The sequence below is a fragment of the Onychomys torridus genome, chromosome 21 (assembly GCF_903995425.1).
Source record: "Onychomys torridus chromosome 21, mOncTor1.1, whole genome shotgun sequence".
In the NCBI taxonomy this organism is placed as follows: Eukaryota; Metazoa; Chordata; class Mammalia; order Rodentia; family Cricetidae; genus Onychomys; species Onychomys torridus.
In genome coordinates, this window is record NC_050463.1 from 33452751 (window position 1) to 33469181 (window position 16431).

Here is a 16431-nt window from a genome sequence, read left to right on the forward strand (position 1 = left end):
ATGCGGCGGGAGCTGCTCCCCCTTCTGGCCACAGCCTCGCTGTCACCACAGGCCTCACTGCTTCTCTCACTGCCCCTAGCAACCATTTCTGGACACGCGTCTCTGGGGGACGGGATTTTGGAAGAGATACAAGGCAGGATCAAGCTTGGCAAACTCTTGCTTTTGAGTATCCAGTGGGCAGGGATACATAAGGGGCTTGGATCCTGGCTCCAGGAGCTCAGCCTGGATACTGATCTGGGTAGGTCAGATCTGGATAGTGGACCCATCCAGTTTGAGGCAAGCTAGCTCATGTTAAGACAAAGCATCCTGGGTCTCACTAAGCTGCTCCCATACCTAGTGCAGGTGGTTCCCCTCTTAGAACAACTTTTGGAGCCCTCTCACCCCAAAATAGGACTCCCCATCTAGGTAAGCAGCAGGTGATGTCATCTGAACTCCGTGATAACAGTCTCCTCCAGGCTGGCAGGGCTGGGCCGGTATCCCAGGGGCCACTCCTGGCTGGAGAGCCCTGCCGGCCCAGCCCCCCAAACTCCTTCCACCAGCTTGGGCATGTTACCTGCTGTGCCAATGAGTTTCTTGGATTTGTTGAAGATCTGATCACCTGGGTTAGGAGGTGGCGCTACGTCCTGGCCCTGCCGTGCCAGCAGAGGGTTGTAATCCTTTCCATCATAGTTTGCGTCAAAGAATTTCTTAAACCACTGAATAAACTCAAAATTATCTTGGAATTTTCCTTTTACTAATTTCTCTACAGGAATGATCTGAAATAGACCACAGAAGCGGATCATTTTAACCACCTGCTGGGTAGGACTGCCTTCCGCTGTGAGTACAGGAAAGCCAGCCCCTAGACTACAACCATGTCTACCTTCTCCGTCTGCACCCCCTCCCATGGCACCAGAGTAGACAAGCAGGCTGGCAGGCCCCACCAGGGAGGAACTCGGGACATTCCTTTCCTACAGACACAGGAAAAATTGTGTGGGAGGTGACCCTGTTGCCTGCATGCGGACTGGAGGCTCAGGATCCACACAGGCAGGACAGTCAGCTGATGTGTTGGGGGGCCTCTGGAGAGACATGGCAGGGGTAATACACAGAGCCTTAACATCCAGAGTGGGGTGGGTCCACAGAGGAGAAAGGGAAGGAAGTGTTGTCTCAGTGGGATCTTGGGGTTAAGTGCATTCACTGTGCCCCGAGCTGGGTGGACAGCACCCCCTTTGGAGGCCAGGGGTAGGAAGACATGGTGGAATGAACTGAGTAGCCCTTGTCACCCTGGCTGGGTCATCTTCTTCCCCAGGGACACACAGCTCCTCATGGACCCCAGGGGTCCAGACACCTACTTTATCGACACCCATCTTCTTGAAAGCTGCTTGCAGCACCTTGAAGTTGTGGATGTACTCGTGTTCTAGCTTGGCCTGGAACTTGACCTTCCTCAGGTGCACACAACCAGGGAAGAGCATATCCATGAACTGGCAGTAGGCTGCCCCTGTGAGGAGGCTTGGCTGACACAGGCCATTCAGCGACCACCCAGGCCCCCTGCTGCTCTACCCCCCAAAGCCTCGCCCTGTGTCCTACAGCTAGGGCCAGTCCAACGGTCATGTTAGGTAGGGCTAGGTTCCCCTTGGCTTTACAAGAGTATCATCCATGATTATGATTTACTATTTCCCTGTTGGCAGTGCTAAGGAATGAACCCAGGGCCTTGCAAATTTGGAACAGGCACTGTACCACTAAGCTACCTGCCCAGCCCCCAAAGGACCACATATTGATCCGAACCATGTACCAGTGCCATTTCAAGCCCTCATATGTAGGGTAGCCCTATAGCTACCTGACATAGACAGGCGATGCCTCTCTGTCTGGATGGGAACCCTGGCACCCCCAAGGGCAGCAGCAGCAGAGAACAAAGAGTTGGGCCCAGAGTGGCCCCATGGGACCCCATGCTGTTAACTCATGGCTGCGCGGTCTGTCCTGGCTCTGGTCACGCAGGAATGCCCCATCTGCTTTCCACTTTTCTAGCCTGTTTCCTGATTTCAACTCTAAGCACTGGAGTATCGCATGCTCTTCCTGCCCTTCCTCTTCCTGTTAATCACAGTCACGTGAGTCTTTCCCGCCTTTCCCTCGGGCAACCCCATTGCAGCCGCCCGCCTACCTGAACAGAGCTGTTCGATCTTTGTATAGTTGAGGTGCAGGGAGTCATTGACCCACGCAAGCATATCATGGCGACTCAGATTCTCACTGGTCACAGATGTGGAGTACACATTGACGGCCATACCCCAGCTGCAAAGAAAGAAAAGAGATGTTGTCAGCACCAGGGCTTCCAGCTGTTCTCCAGCCTGGTTGGGTCCTGGGGACATAAGCAGCATTCCCTTCATACCAGTCTTGCAATTCCTGTAGGGAATAGGTTTATGTTCATTCCTTAGACATATTAACTAGTGTCTATTATACCTAGGCAGCTCTAGGAGCCGGTGAGTGATACAAAGTTAACTAAGTTTCTACCTTCAGGAGACAGGCAAATCTCAGCACAGTGAGATGAACAGCTGATGAACACATGTAATTCAAGGATGGCAAAACAATACGTGTGTGTGTGTGTGTGTGTGTGTGTGTGTGTGTGTGTGTGTGTGTGAGAGAGAGAGAGAGAGGGGGGGGTATCTTTGGCTTGGCAGGGTTGTGAAGGCTCAGAGCAGAGATGGGAAGAGTAGGGATTTTCTGGACAGAGCAAGGAATGGGGTGAAGGGGCCCAGTAGCCCAAGACCTGGCCAGAACAAAGCCATGGCTCATTTCAAGAGCTCTGAGTTGCTAGGCAGGCCTGGGGCATAGGTTTCTGTGTTGAGGCATGATGCAATGAGATTAGCAGGGACAGATTTGGAAGGGTTTTGTTTACCCCTGGGGAAATTCTATTTAGTCAATGAGAAGTCACTAGGAGATTTTAAACAGACAGTAAGTAACCTGACCAGATTTATGTTCTAAAGCCAATTAACCATTGCTTTCTCTCTGCTTTTACAGTCCCCGTTCCTGTGGCCAGTGGTCTGCTGGATGACCCCAAGTCAACTAACTTCTATTTTTCCAGAACTGTCCCATAAAACATGTTTCGGTATTTATAGTTGCAGTTGTATTTATATAGCACCAGCCCTGAATCACTCTCATTATAAACCTGTGAGGTCTCCTAGCCCATCAACTCTGTCTTCTGCCATCTTCCGGCATGCCTCATTCCTAAGCTCCCCCTCCTCAGTGGTCCAGGCTCTTCCCTCCCCCTGACTGATCTCATAGTTTCTGGCAGCCACAGCTACCAGGAACCTCCCACAATGCCTTCCAGCCTCCAGTCCTTCTCCCACATCCATTCCAGTACCCCTGAATTTATCTAACAGCAGGCCTGGACACCCATAGGCCAACTTCAAGCCAGCAGTGGTGAATAAGGTGCCCAAGGTTGTATTTGCCTTGTAAACTTGAACGGTTCAGCAATGGGAATATTGGAAACATCTGTGAGTTAGTGCTCAGTATTTAAGGGCTAGGATGCTTTGCACAGACCACTCAGGTGCTGAGCAGAGGCATCCAGGTCCTTCTAGGAGACAGGCACCAGCACTGTGTTACCCACTACTCCACACAGAAGTCAGGTATCAGCTGTGCTCTGTTGTTGCTGAGAGCAGAGGGGAGATTTTTTTTATACCTTGGTCTTGATCAGAAATGGAGAAACAAGTGAGATAAACATACTATGTGTCCCAGGAATTGAAAAGCTCCTATTTCTGGAGTATGCTCCCAGGCTTTTTTGTTAGTTAGCTTGTTTTTCGAGACAGGGTTTCTCTGTGTAACCCTGGCTGTCCTGGAATCAGCTCTATTGACCAGGCTGGCCTCAAACTCACAGATATCCACCCACCTCTGCCTCCGGAGTGCTTGGATTAAAGACGTGTGCTGCCATCCCTGGCTGTTTTTCTAGGTTTAATATGCAGTGTCTTTGTGAAGGAAGACAATGCCATCCCAAGTCCTAGTTCCCTGTAGGCAGCCGCCCCCTCCCACAACCATCCCCAACTTGATACGTAGTGATGTGCAAGGACTAGCATTTCTAATTGGATGGTGTCCATGTAGCCCCAGTGCTGTGGGGTCAGGGATGACATGTTGTGAACCACTGAAGAGTAAAGAATGGACTTAGGGATTGGGGACAGATTGCCATAAACAGGGTGAGTAAAGAGCTACCTGGCTCCTGGCTGGATGAATTTAGAGGTAAGGTTGGAGAGACAGGGTCTGTTTAGGGTAGAATGAGTAGCAGAAAGGAGGTCATACTCAAATATCATTTCCAGAGCTAGCACACATGAAGCCCTGGGTTTGAGCTGCATAAAGAACCAGATGTGGCAGCACATGACCTGCTATCAGCTTCCGTCACAACAAACCTGGAGAAATCCTCTTTACTAGCGAGACCTGGCTAGACCTGCTGAATCAGAATCTGACTTTGATCAGGCCACTCGCTCTAGGCCAGGCAGATGTGACAGATGTAAAACAGGGCTCAGCTCAACTTTGTCTGGGTTGGCTCCCCTCACACTTCCGTCCCTGACCCTACACATCGCTATCTCATAGACCCTTGTGACATGCATCTTTCACTTAAATGAATGTTTCTTTTGGCATAAAGACCACTGAAGAAAAATCCTGTTATTTGTTCCTAGTTCTTCCTCTTTTTAAAAATAAACCTTGTCCTTCATTGTCTGGGGCAATGGAGCCCAAGTGGGGCTCAGAAGCCAAGAAAAACAAAAATTATTATCTTAGGACTTTTTAAAGACTCGGGACCTGGCAATTTCAGAGGTTTCCCAGGATAATTTTGACTGGGTTTGAGCCCGCTGCCCTGTACCTGACCCCTAAACTCACCACTGACATGTTTCTATGCCTGGCTCTCCTGCTGGAAGTGCCTGGAAACATGGTCTGCCACTTAGGAAAGTTGCTGAAGGATGGGGTGACACCTACTCACACCCGTTCTCGGGGTCTTCCATCACTTTCTGGCAATGGGTCCCCAGATCCACTCCTTGGGTCTGGTGTCAGCATCCTCTACAGAGAACTTTCTTAGAAGCTCACAACGGGACCCTATGGAACTCTGGGCAAAGCTAACAATGGCGTCCTTGTGCTCACAAAATCATCAGTGTGCCTTATCCCTTCTACTTGACGGAGCTCCTCGGGGCCAGGCTGTGTGATCTACCTCTGGATTCCAACACTTGTTCTTGGTGAGAAGTAATGGCCTAACCACACTGGAGAAAGGAAATGGTGGAGGCTGGAGTCAGGAGTTTCTGAATCTCTAAGGGACTCCCCTGAAGTACCGGCAGGGGTGGTGGACAGCGTGGATAGATAAGCTTTTCAAGAGGCAGAATGGGAAAGAGTCAAGGATGAAATTTTATTCCCATATGCTATGGTCTGTGAGGGTTGGGGAGATAAAGAGCAGAATCAAATGCCCTAATATGTGGTAAAAACAAAGGCACTACAGGAACTCAAGTAAGGCATGCAATTCAGAGAGGTGGACAGACAGAATGGACCCACGTATGATGGTCAGATTCTGGGTGTGGTCTGCTGGGCTGCGTGTAGTGGGCATAAGCCATTCTGGTGGCTGTCAAAATGAACCTTTCCTACATGGGGCTCATTTCTCTAGGAGGTCCCTGAGCTCATTAGCAAGGACGACTCTGGTCCACTGACACTCTGAGACACCCTGAAAGGGTCTGGGTTTGTGGGGCAGTTCTTGTTGTTAGTTTTGCCCTGGTAATTCTTCAGGCAAATTAGGGATTTTATTCTGTGTTATGGGTGAGACTTTTGAAAGCTGATCATTCACATAAGCAGAGGCAATGGTCCTATACTCCACTCCTCAGTCTATGACCTCCAAAGGGTTTCCTAGCCTGAGGAAGGCCTTTCTGGGCATCTATGGAACTCGTTGAAGGTTTAGGTCCATTCCATGCTTTCCAGAGGCTCCATACTAGGAGAAGCCAAGCATGTGTGTATATGTGCCTGTGTGTGCATGTGTTTCTGTTATATACACACACTATCTGTCTGTGTCTCTCCATCCATCCACCCATCATCTACCTGTCCATCCATCCATCCATCTACACACACACATTAAAAAAAAAAAAAAAACAAAACCCAGGTGATTCTGCTGTATAGCCACCAGGTCTGAGAACCACGGCCCTCAGCAATGGTGTAGGCTGGGGCAGTGAGATTTATTTATTTTTGCTACCTCTCTTGAGGGAAAATGTTAGCCCCCTCTTCCCTGGCATCAAGATAAATCTCTAGTTTCCCTAGAGTTTGGGATACACCGGTGCTCAGGAGTCACCAAGAGCTACAAGACTACTTGAAAAATGCCCAAGTCTCCTCAGCTTGGTCAGACACCTCCTGTATGATGGGGGAGCATTTCCCAGACTTCTCAGGAATGGGAATCTAGGTTTCTCAAGAGGTAGTACTTGTAAGGAAAGGCCTGAAAAAACAACACAACACAGAGCCACACAACAACAAAAACCCTGCTCCTTTCAGGGCCAAGTAACCAATCATGCCATCTCCCCCATTGGCTTTTGTGGGAGGGCAATACCAGAACCAGAGTGCTTCTTGCAAGTGGGGTGCTCTTTGCCCTGGCTGGGTCCATCTTGGTTCAGGAGGACTCATCTGACGGGACCTATGGGGATCTTCTATACAACTCCATGGCACCATGAAGAAGTCAGCTTTTTAATCCCTTGTTAGGCTGGGGTAGGGTGGGGGAACAGGTTCCCCTTAGTTTCCCTGACCTGAGTCTGCATGGAAAGAGACATGCCAGCAGGTGGCACCCAGGTCCTTGAACTGCCTCTCCCAGCCAAGGCCCTCTCCCTAGTTCAGTTCAGAGAGAGAGAGAGAGAGAGAGAGAATGAATATTGATCCTGTAACTTGGATCTGAGCTTCCCTTCCCCCTAAAGAAAGCTAATTTCCACCCAAATCTGGTAACAACATGGAAACAGATAGAATGAGATGCCTGTCCCCTCAGAGCCAGCTGAGGTGGTCTAGTGTGGGTTACACTTGGAGATTCTGGGCTGAGTCCAGCTTTCCCTTCTAAAGCCACATTAAACCCATTAACTGGTTCAGTTTGTGATAGTCTTTGAGCTGAGAAGCCAGCTGCTGGGGCAAAGGTGTATAAAGTTCTGGCCCAAACATCTGGTTCCCATTGGGACAGCTGCCTGAATGACGGCAGAGTCACAGTCTGCAAAAACTTGTAAAGGTGACACACTTGTCACCAAGAGCTTTTGACTCCTGGGAGAGGATGGCAGGTAACCTCCCTGGAGCTACACCAGCCAGCAGGACTGTCTAATGTCCTCATCTGTCCACTATTATTCTAGTCACCTAGTGACTGTCCGGAGAAACATCCTCTGATTGGGTGATAGCATCTTTCCGTCCAGGTTAGCTAGGGACTCGAGAGTCAGATCAGGATGTGGTCTTGGGACAAGCCTGCTTTCCAGGGCCTTGACTCCTGTTACTAGCTCTAGTGTCAGAAAGGAAAGTGCCAGGATGTATAATCCTGTGACTTTGCTAAGTCATTACCTGAGCCAGGGTCCTCAGAGTCTGGGCGCCCACCGCTCTGGATAGGAGGGGACCTGCTGCTTATTCTGCTGGCTGAGGCCTTGAAAAATGGCTACCAAGAGCAAATCTTGAAATACTGTGGTCAGAAGGGTTTCTAGAGGGCTGGTGAATGGTTCAGTGAGTAAAGGCCCTTGATGCCATGCCTGATAACCTGAGTTTTATTGATCCCTGGGACCCGCGTGGTAGAAAAAAATGAAGTTGTCCCCTGACTTCCACACATGGACTGTAGTGTGCACACGCAAGTAAACAAGTCTTTTAGAGGGTTTCTGTAGACTCCCAGTCCCTTCTCAGAGCCCCTGGCCTCTCCTGCTGGTACTTCCACTCTTAAATCAGAGACAGTCAGTATGTCTAAAGCCCTCTCAGATCTCACAGTCTAACGTTTAACTGCCTCATTGCCATCCTAACTCCATTTCACTTTGGCTTCAAATCTTTAGTCGACATCTACCTTCTACATATGTCTCAAGGACAATCCAGGGGCTCCAGTCTTCTCTAATCTCTAGGAATTCCTTTCTCTCAGGTTCAGCTCTGTTCTGGATGGTTCTGGAGAATTCTCTGCAGGTCTCAGCCCATGATCTCTGCTCAACATAGCTATGAACTACACACAGCTTCTATCCCCACAGTTTGGGACTGACATCCCATCGTGTCAGCTCCAAAAACTTTGTTGAAAGAGTCCTGGATCTCTAGTCAGACCACCTGGGTTCAAGTCCAGTCTCTTCCATGTCCTATTCTACTTTTGGCCTCACTTTTCCTTATTTATAAATGGGTGGTTCCACCAGACAGAGCTGTTGGAGGCGAAGTGAACTATGTCTATACCTACTGGGCACCGGGCACATACAAAGCCTGGTGCCCCGTATTTGCTAAGTGTCACCTTAGTCGAGTCCAAGAGCATTCAGGTGAGAGCAGGCCCCTGGCACACAGCTACTGTTAGGTTTCAGAGACCCTAACAGCGGTTCAGAAGTTACCCCAAAACTGTCCTGTCCTCTACCCTTCTACCTGGGATAGCCATCAGGGCCTCTGATTCAATCCCTTCCCAGCTCCAAGTTTCCCCATATAGCTGCCTTTTGTTGCTGTTGTTGAGACAGGGTCTCACTATATAACCCTGGCTGGCCTGGAACTCACTATGTAGATCAAGCTGGCTTTGAACTCAGAGATTCACCTGCCTCTGCCTCCCAAATGCTGGGATTAAAGGTGTGCGCCACTAGGCCCAGCTCCATATGCCTGCTTTCAGATGGCATCCTACCTTGAAGGAAAGCCGGAACAGAGGCTGTGAGACTTGAGAAGAGAGAACTCTGTGGATCCTGCCAAAATCTCTCCGCTCCTGACATGGGGCTATGCCCATTGTCCCTGGGCTACCCCTTCCTGCCAGGCCCTGGGGGCTGAAGTTGCCTGTCTGGAAACACTGCAGAACTGCTACTCGTTACCCGTTTGGCTCACACACCCGTGCTATTCTGGAGATACATGGAGGCAGTATGTGACAGCAGGGATTACAGGCTCTGAGGGGCTGGCAGAGACAGAGGGTTCTGCCAGCGGGTCACAAAGCCCTGGCATGCCTAGCCAATCACCTTCCTCTCATGGCTGAGTGAAGACCTGACTCACACAGAGGCTCAGTGGCAAAAACCTGGTTTAGTCAAAGCAGAGATGGGAAGGTGAGTGGTTTAAGGGTCTGCCAGGGGACACACATGCACCCACTCTGGCAGATCCAGCACAAGATCTGGATGGTGGCAGAGGCCCAGAGGGACCAGGGCTGCTTCAGGGATCTGCCCTCACAACACTCCTAAATCTCAGAGCTCTTTCCCTGCCAGTGAGCCCTGCTGAGGTCTCAGTGCTGGGTAATGAGCCTGTCTTGCCAAACAGGATTTTAATTCTTACAGAGGTTTCCCTGGGCTGGCCACTGTCTAGGGAAAGGTGTCTTTGGGGGAGTCACAGTGAGTCCGCTCTATTTGACCATAACTCATTGGGTTAAGGGAGAGCTAGGCATTCAGAAACAGCTCTCATTGCTAAAAGTAGCCCTTTAAAAAAAGTAAAACCCATCTGTGTGGGCAGGAAGAAAGACAATCATTTCTTCTAAAGGCTTTTCTCTGGATATCTTTTTTTTTTTTTTTTTCTTTCTGAGACAGGGTTTCTCTGTGTAGCCCTGGCTGTCCTGGAACTCACTCTATAGACCAGGCTGGCCTCGAACTCAAGATCTGCCTGCCTTTGCCTCCCAAATGCTGGGATTAAATGCAGTAAAGGTATGTATCACCACACCAGGCTACTTTTTTATTTTTTTGAGGCAAGATCTTTTTTTTTTTTTTTCCTAGACAGGGTTTCTCTGCAGTTTTGGTGCCTGTCCTGGATCTCACTCTGTAGACCATGCTGGCCTTGAACTCACAGAGATCTGCCTGGCTCTGCCTCCCGAGTGCTGGGATTAAAGGCGTGTGCTACCACTGCCCGGCAAGACAAGATCTTTTAAAATTTTACGTGGACGAATATTTTGCCTGTGTGTAAAAATGTGTACCATGTGCATGCCTAGTGGCAGGGGAGACCAGAAGACAGTGTCAGTTTCCTTGGAACTGGAGTTAGTCTGTTGTGAGTCACCATGTCAGTTCTGGGAACTGAACTGGGGTCCTTTGCAAGAGCAGCAAATGCTCTGAACCACTGAGCCATTTCTCCAGCCCCATGAACACTTACTTTTTAAAGCTAATAAAGCTCCATGGAACCATCAGCAAACCAAGGCTCCTGGAGGCTGTGGTGCAGAGAGTCTGTGGTGCAGTGAGGATGTGTGCAGTGAGGATGTGTGCACTGAGGATGTGTGCAGTGAGGATGTGACGCAGTGAGGATGTGTGCACTGAGGATGTGTGCAGTGAGGATGTGGTGCAGTGAGGATGTATGCAGTGAGGGTGTGATGCATTGAGGATGTGTGCAGTGAGGATGTGACGCAGTGAGGATGTGGTGCAGAGATGATGTGGTACAGTGAGGATGTAATGCAGTGAGGATGTGTGCATTGAAGATGTGTGCATTGAGGATGTGGTGCAGTAAGGATTGTGCAGTGAAGATATGTGCATTGAGGATGTGGTACAGTGAGGATGTGTGCAGAGAGGATATGTGCAGTGAGGATGTGTGCATTGAGGATGTGGTGCAGTGAGGATGTGGTGTAGTGAGGATGTATGCAGTGAAGATGTGTGCATTGAGGATGTGGTGCAGTGAGGATGTGTGCAGCGAGGATATGTGCATTGAGGATGTGGTACAGTGAGGATGTAATGCGGTGAGGATGTGGTGCAGTCAGAATGTGGTGCAGTGAGGATGTGTGCAGTGAGAGTGTGGTACAACTAGAATGTGGTACAGTAAGAATGTGTGCAGTGGTACTGGTGCAGTGAGAAAGAATGCACATTGAGAATGTGGTACAGTCTGAATGTGTGCAGTGAGAACGTGGTGCAGTGAGACCGAGGTGCAGTGAGAATGTGTTCAGTGAGAATGTGGTGCAGTGAGAACGTGGTGCAGTGAGAGTGTGTGACAATGTGTGCAGTGAGAGTGTGTGAGAATGTGGTGCAGTGAGAACGTGGTGCAGTGAGAACATGGTGCAGTGAGAACATGGTGCAGTGAGAATGTGTTCAGTGAGAATGTGTGCAGAAGAAATGCATCTTCCTGCCTGGAGAGCCCAGGCAAGAGGCTTGGGTTTTCATGACCGAAGAACCAGACTTGTGACAATATGGGTGTGGGGATGGTTGCAGGGGAAGGGGAGACACTGCTGTGAGGACCAAAGGCTGCATCGCCTTGCGGGCTGAGCAACTCTGAGAATTGTCAACCTATTCAATTCCTTTCCTTCTTTCCTGACTCAGGGTCTGAGCAGGCAGAGGGCAGGGACGGGCTTGTCTTTCGGTTCTCTGCTGCCTGGTTGCCAAGGCTCTTGGCAGGAAGACAGGGGCATCTTGGGAGCTGGGTACCCTTCTCTTCCTTCAGTTAGTGTGGGCTTAGGATCCTGGATGCAACAGCTGCAAAGTGGTAAGAGAGGTATCGCCAGGATGCAGGAGTCAGACGCAGAGGCGGAGCTGGGAAAGATGGTTTTCTGTTCTTGTTGTATGTGTTCACCCCAAGCCAGTGCTGCTGGCGACAGGGAAAGAGGAAATGCCAGCTTGGCATCTGGCTACACATACAGTATGGAGCCTTGGGAAGAGACTTAAGTCTCTTCTCTAGCAGCAGACAACAGTTCTCCAGGTTACTCAGAGAAGGATTTCAGGATGGTTCCAGAGAAGGACCTGGCTGGCCACATTCCAGGAGCGTCTTTCCCCCTAGTATGGTCAGGGGAACAGTGAGCCGCCCATTGCAGATGGCCCAGGGACAGGGAATGGAGCTGTAGGAGCTGCTGGGACATGTTGGGAAGAGAACGTTCCTGTTTCCAGGGCCCTATTGGGTCTGGCATCTCCTTTGTGGTTCTCCATGCTCCCAAAGCCTCTCTGTGTCTCTGGGGACACATACAAACCATGTTACTTTATGTTCCTTTAAAACTACATTTGGGCTTGCAATATGGCTCAGTTACTCAAGGTGCTTGCGGCAAAACCTGATGTCCTGAGTTCAATCCCTAGGACCCACATGGTGGAAGAAGAGAACAGACTCCTTCAAATTACCTTCTGACTTCTACATAGACACACGACTGCACACATGTGCACACACACACACACACACACACACACACACACACACACACACGCACACACACACTAAAGCAGAGCTGCATCTCTTCTGACCTGAAGCTTAGTGTGGTAATCTAGAACAGTGGCTGGATGGACTAGTATGTTTCCTCTGGCCTTAGCCTCAACCCTTGCTCTGTTTCCTTCCTTCCCTCCCTCCATTCAGCGTCCCCTTTGGATCCTCCCAGTTTTAGCCCCTTGCCCTTTTGACAGAGCGCAGACTGCTCATTTACCCTCCAGCCCCCTGCCAGCCTGCCTGCCATAAAGCTGTCCAGAACAAACTTAGGGTTCTGTGTTGTCTGATTCTCTGTTTAGCCAACCCACGTACCCAGCACTCCGCCGTCCCTGCCCACCTTACAGGATTAGTCTCAAATGGAGACAGACCCTACCTTAAGAGTGCACACTGGTGAGGTCCCAGAAGGCCTGCCTACCTTCCGGTAGCCTCTCTTCTGGCCCATTCCAGGCCCTGAAATGCCTCCTGGGCGCATCCCTCATGGAGGTCAGAGCATTCATCCCCCACTCTCCCCAGGCTTTTATCACCAACTCAGTTCTGCATAAGAGGAAGGCTCTGGTTTCAGGTGATTTGCCCAGGTTCATGGTCAGCCACTGGCAAAGTTAGAGCTGAGCCCAGGCCTCCTGAACCCAGCTCAGCTCCTTCCAACACCATCGCACTGACTGGGAGAGATGGTTGATGTCTGCACTCTTTCATCCTCTGAGTGAGAGAAGAGAAAAGATTCTAGAGGTTTCCTCGGTCTGTCTGTCTGTCTGTCTGTCTATACCCCACTGTTTCAATCAGCCCCACTTGCAACCAGCAAGTATTTGCTGACCACTGACTCATGTGTTCACACAGTGAGGCACCTCGTAGCCCTAGCATCATTTTATAGCCTAGTCTTGCCTTTAAGGAGTCTTTTGTTTGGCTGAAGACATAAAGTCATTCATAAAAGAGCCAGGGACCTCATCACTAGAACAGGACATCTGGCTTTCCGGCACCCCAGTGGCCTGCAAAGGATGAGTTGGGGCTCAGTAAGTAGGCAGGCAATTCTGGGGGAAGGTGGTCCCTGGTTTGGAACTGTAAAGATAACAGGATGTCAGAGAGCGGTGAAAATAGGGAACTTGGGTATGGGAAGTGTGTTCACTGTCACTTTTATTTGACAAAGTAAGCACAGACCTGTGACTAAGTCCTGGAGGAATGTTAGGGTGTACCATCAAAGGCGAGGAGGCTGGGCCAGGTGGGCAAGTCCCGGGAGCCAAGGGAGGGGCTGGTTCCAGAGGAGGGTGGCAGTCCAGTTAATGGTATGACCAGAACTGAATGGAGCGGCCATTGGAGTGCACAAGAAGGTTTGAAGGAACCCTGAGTCATTCTGTTGGCGTGTGGGTACGGAAGCTAGACTTGCAAGTGACTGGGGAGTCACAGCCAGAAGAATGCTAAGGAAGGAATTCAGGAGTTTGTCACGGAGGCCACTTGTGTCTGAGGCAGACAGGGAATAGCAATTGCCTGTTAGAGCAGTGAGCTCAGATTCCTTTAGTTAAAACTTGAAGTGCAATATAGCTTCAACACAGACTCTTTGGCTGATAGCCTCCACATTCCTTCAGATCTCACGGTCTGCCCACCCCAGTCAGTTCTAGATCTTATCTGCGCAACGAGGCTCAGGAGTGGGAGCATATCCCCATGCTTAAAACACTGGATCAAAAGAGAAGAGCGGGAAGGGTCACAAGTTCAAGGCTTGCTTGGGCAACTTAGTGAAACTCTGTCTCCAAATATTTGAGACAAAAAGAGAAAGGAGGGAAAGAAGGAAGGAAGGAAGGAAGGGAGGGAGGAAGGAAGGGGCAGGGCTGAGGATACAGCTAAGCTACAGGGCCAGCTTAGCTGGGTAAGGCCCGGGTTTAGTTGCCTGTACCCCAAAAGAATGAGGGGAAATGTTAATAAAATCTACATGGAGTTGACTATTTAGAAAAGAATGTTTTGTTTAATATTTATTTTTTCTTTACGTGTATGTATGTGTCTTGTGTATGCTGCCTGGGGAGGTCTGAGAGGGTGTCAGATGCCCTGGTGCTGCAGTTATAGGTGGCTACGAACCACCTGATGTGGGTGCTGGGAACTAAATGAGGGTCCTCAAGTATTCTTAGTCACTGAACCATCTCTCCAGCCCAGAAAAGAATGTTTTGTGTATTAATTCAGTGTTTAGTGGAGGTGTGGTCCCTTAGAAGCCCCTTTGACCTTTCAGGAAAATGAATGTAGGAAGACACGGGATAAATATAGGGATTGCCAGAGACACTCAAGAGACTCTGCCATACTTCCCACTTATCCACTCCGCCCACTGCAACTGAAGTATGTGCTCCACACACAGTACTGCAGGCTAGCCACTGTGCAAGGCATGCGGCCTACAGGAAACCATGAGACCCAACCTGGTGCCGGAGCACACCAAGGTGATGGGGCGGAGCACACCAAGGTGAGAGAAGCCACCAGAGGTGACTCAGCTGATGGAGCTGCTCTGCTTTTCCCCGCTAGGAGGCTCTGTAGGAACAGCAGAGCCTGAGTTGAGAGTGAAGGGGAAGGAAGAAGGGAGGGTGGCCAAGAGCCAGAACGCAAGTGTGGGCCAAAGACTTGACTACAAAGGGGCAGAAGCCACATCACCAGCAGCTCTGGTGCCATGGGGGGAGGTCTCCAAAGAGTGTTTTTCTTGTGAACACACGATATCTGCATCACTACAAAAGTACTGGTAACAGGACTATAGTTAAAACAGCAGTGCCATTTCTGAAATGAAGTCGGTACGAGTGACAGCATTTAGAAACGTGCTTCAGTGCACAACTTTCAGTGGTCCTCCTTTCTATTACCTTTCCTATGAAATACTGAAGAGAATTAATCCAAGGGCTGCTGCAGAAGACAGACCCGCTCCCATTTTTGCAAGTTTTTCATTTTAAAGTGATCTGAGACTGAAAATCCCAATAAAAATGAAGAGTTCTCGGGTGTCCATATCCAGATTCCCCAGCTATATGACAATGGCTAAAACCAGGAAATGGACGTTTGTGGTGTTATCTTAGTTCCTGTGATAAAATAGCTCGTCAAAAGCAACTTCAAGAAGAACGTGTTTATTTGGCTCACAGTGGCAGGCCCCAGGAACAGCTAGTTACATCCACAGTCAAGAGCACAAACTGATGGATGCAAGCATGCTTGTGCTCAGCCTGATTTCCTTCACTCAGACAGTTCAAGATCCCAGGGAACGGTGCCACCCATCATGGGTAATCAAGATAAACCCCTATAGACATGCCCATAGGGCAGCTCCATCTAGATAATCCCTCATTGAGATACTCTGCCCAGGTAATTCTAGACTGTGTCAAGCTGACAATTAAAACCGATCATCACGTATATCATTAATTAAACTACAAGCTGGAAATGTGACACACTCTTGTAATCACAGTACTTCCGAGACAGAGGCACAATGATTAGAAGCATAATGAGTTTATGGTTAGCCTGAGCTATGTGAGACCTTATCTCAAAAAAAAAAAAAAAAAAAAAAAAAACCCAAAAACCAAACCAAAAACCAAACCAGGAAACCTCCAAAACAACAACCAAAACAAACAAGCAAGCAAAGAAACTAGAGAGACTTTTGTTTGTATTTTGGTTCTAATGAGGAAGCAACTTCTTAGAGTTCCAGGGCTCTGAGCAAATCTGTAATCCCACCATTGGCGTGCTTCCAAGGAGTGTCAGGGTCTTTCAAAGAGCACACAGTCTTTTCTCATCACGCTTTTGACTGTCCCCCTTTGTTCTGACTTAAGAGGGTATTGGACACGTTTGTGTGGAAATTGATCGGCAGGTCATTCCGAACCTCCTCAGATCCAGTCCTAAGAATTCAAGGAGTAACTAACTGGTCCTCCTAACTCTTCAAAGGTGTCTCCCAAAACATTTGGTTCATGTCCAAGACCCCTGAACTAAACAGGATAATTTTAAATATTCTTGGTAAAATCATGCCCAGTCCCTGAGTATTATTGTTTTGTTACGTGATAAAATTGATACTTTTTTTATTCTTCTAATTTTTTTTGATGACTAGTAAAGGTGAACTTATTTTCATGTTTATTGCCCACACACATTTACTCTTCTGTGAACTGTTTCTGGCTGTAGCATTTGAGAGATGGTAATATCTAGGGACCATTTGGAAATCTGTGGTCATGCATGTTTAACATCTGAAAGTCCTGATGATTAATTTTTACAGACATGCTT

General features: G+C 49.1%; 1 protein-coding gene across 2 annotated transcripts in view; it reads right to left on the bottom strand.

The window, feature by feature from the left end:
- Window positions 1–16431, bottom strand: part of Mapre3 (microtubule associated protein RP/EB family member 3) — a 50053-nt gene that overhangs the window by 2130 nt on the left and 31492 nt on the right. Inside the window, exons 2-4 of one of the 2 annotated variants that reach the window (XM_036171101.1) lie at window positions 2135–2262; window positions 1329–1474; window positions 554–755 (exon numbers count right to left, since the gene is read on the bottom strand). In XM_036171101.1, the coding sequence (XP_036026994.1) occupies window positions 554–755; window positions 1329–1474; window positions 2135–2255 (469 nt within the window). In that variant the 5' untranslated portion in view covers window positions 2256–2262. The remainder of the gene's footprint in view (window positions 1–553; window positions 756–1328; window positions 1475–2134; window positions 2263–16431) is intronic. The other variant, XM_036171102.1, reaches the window with a different exon arrangement.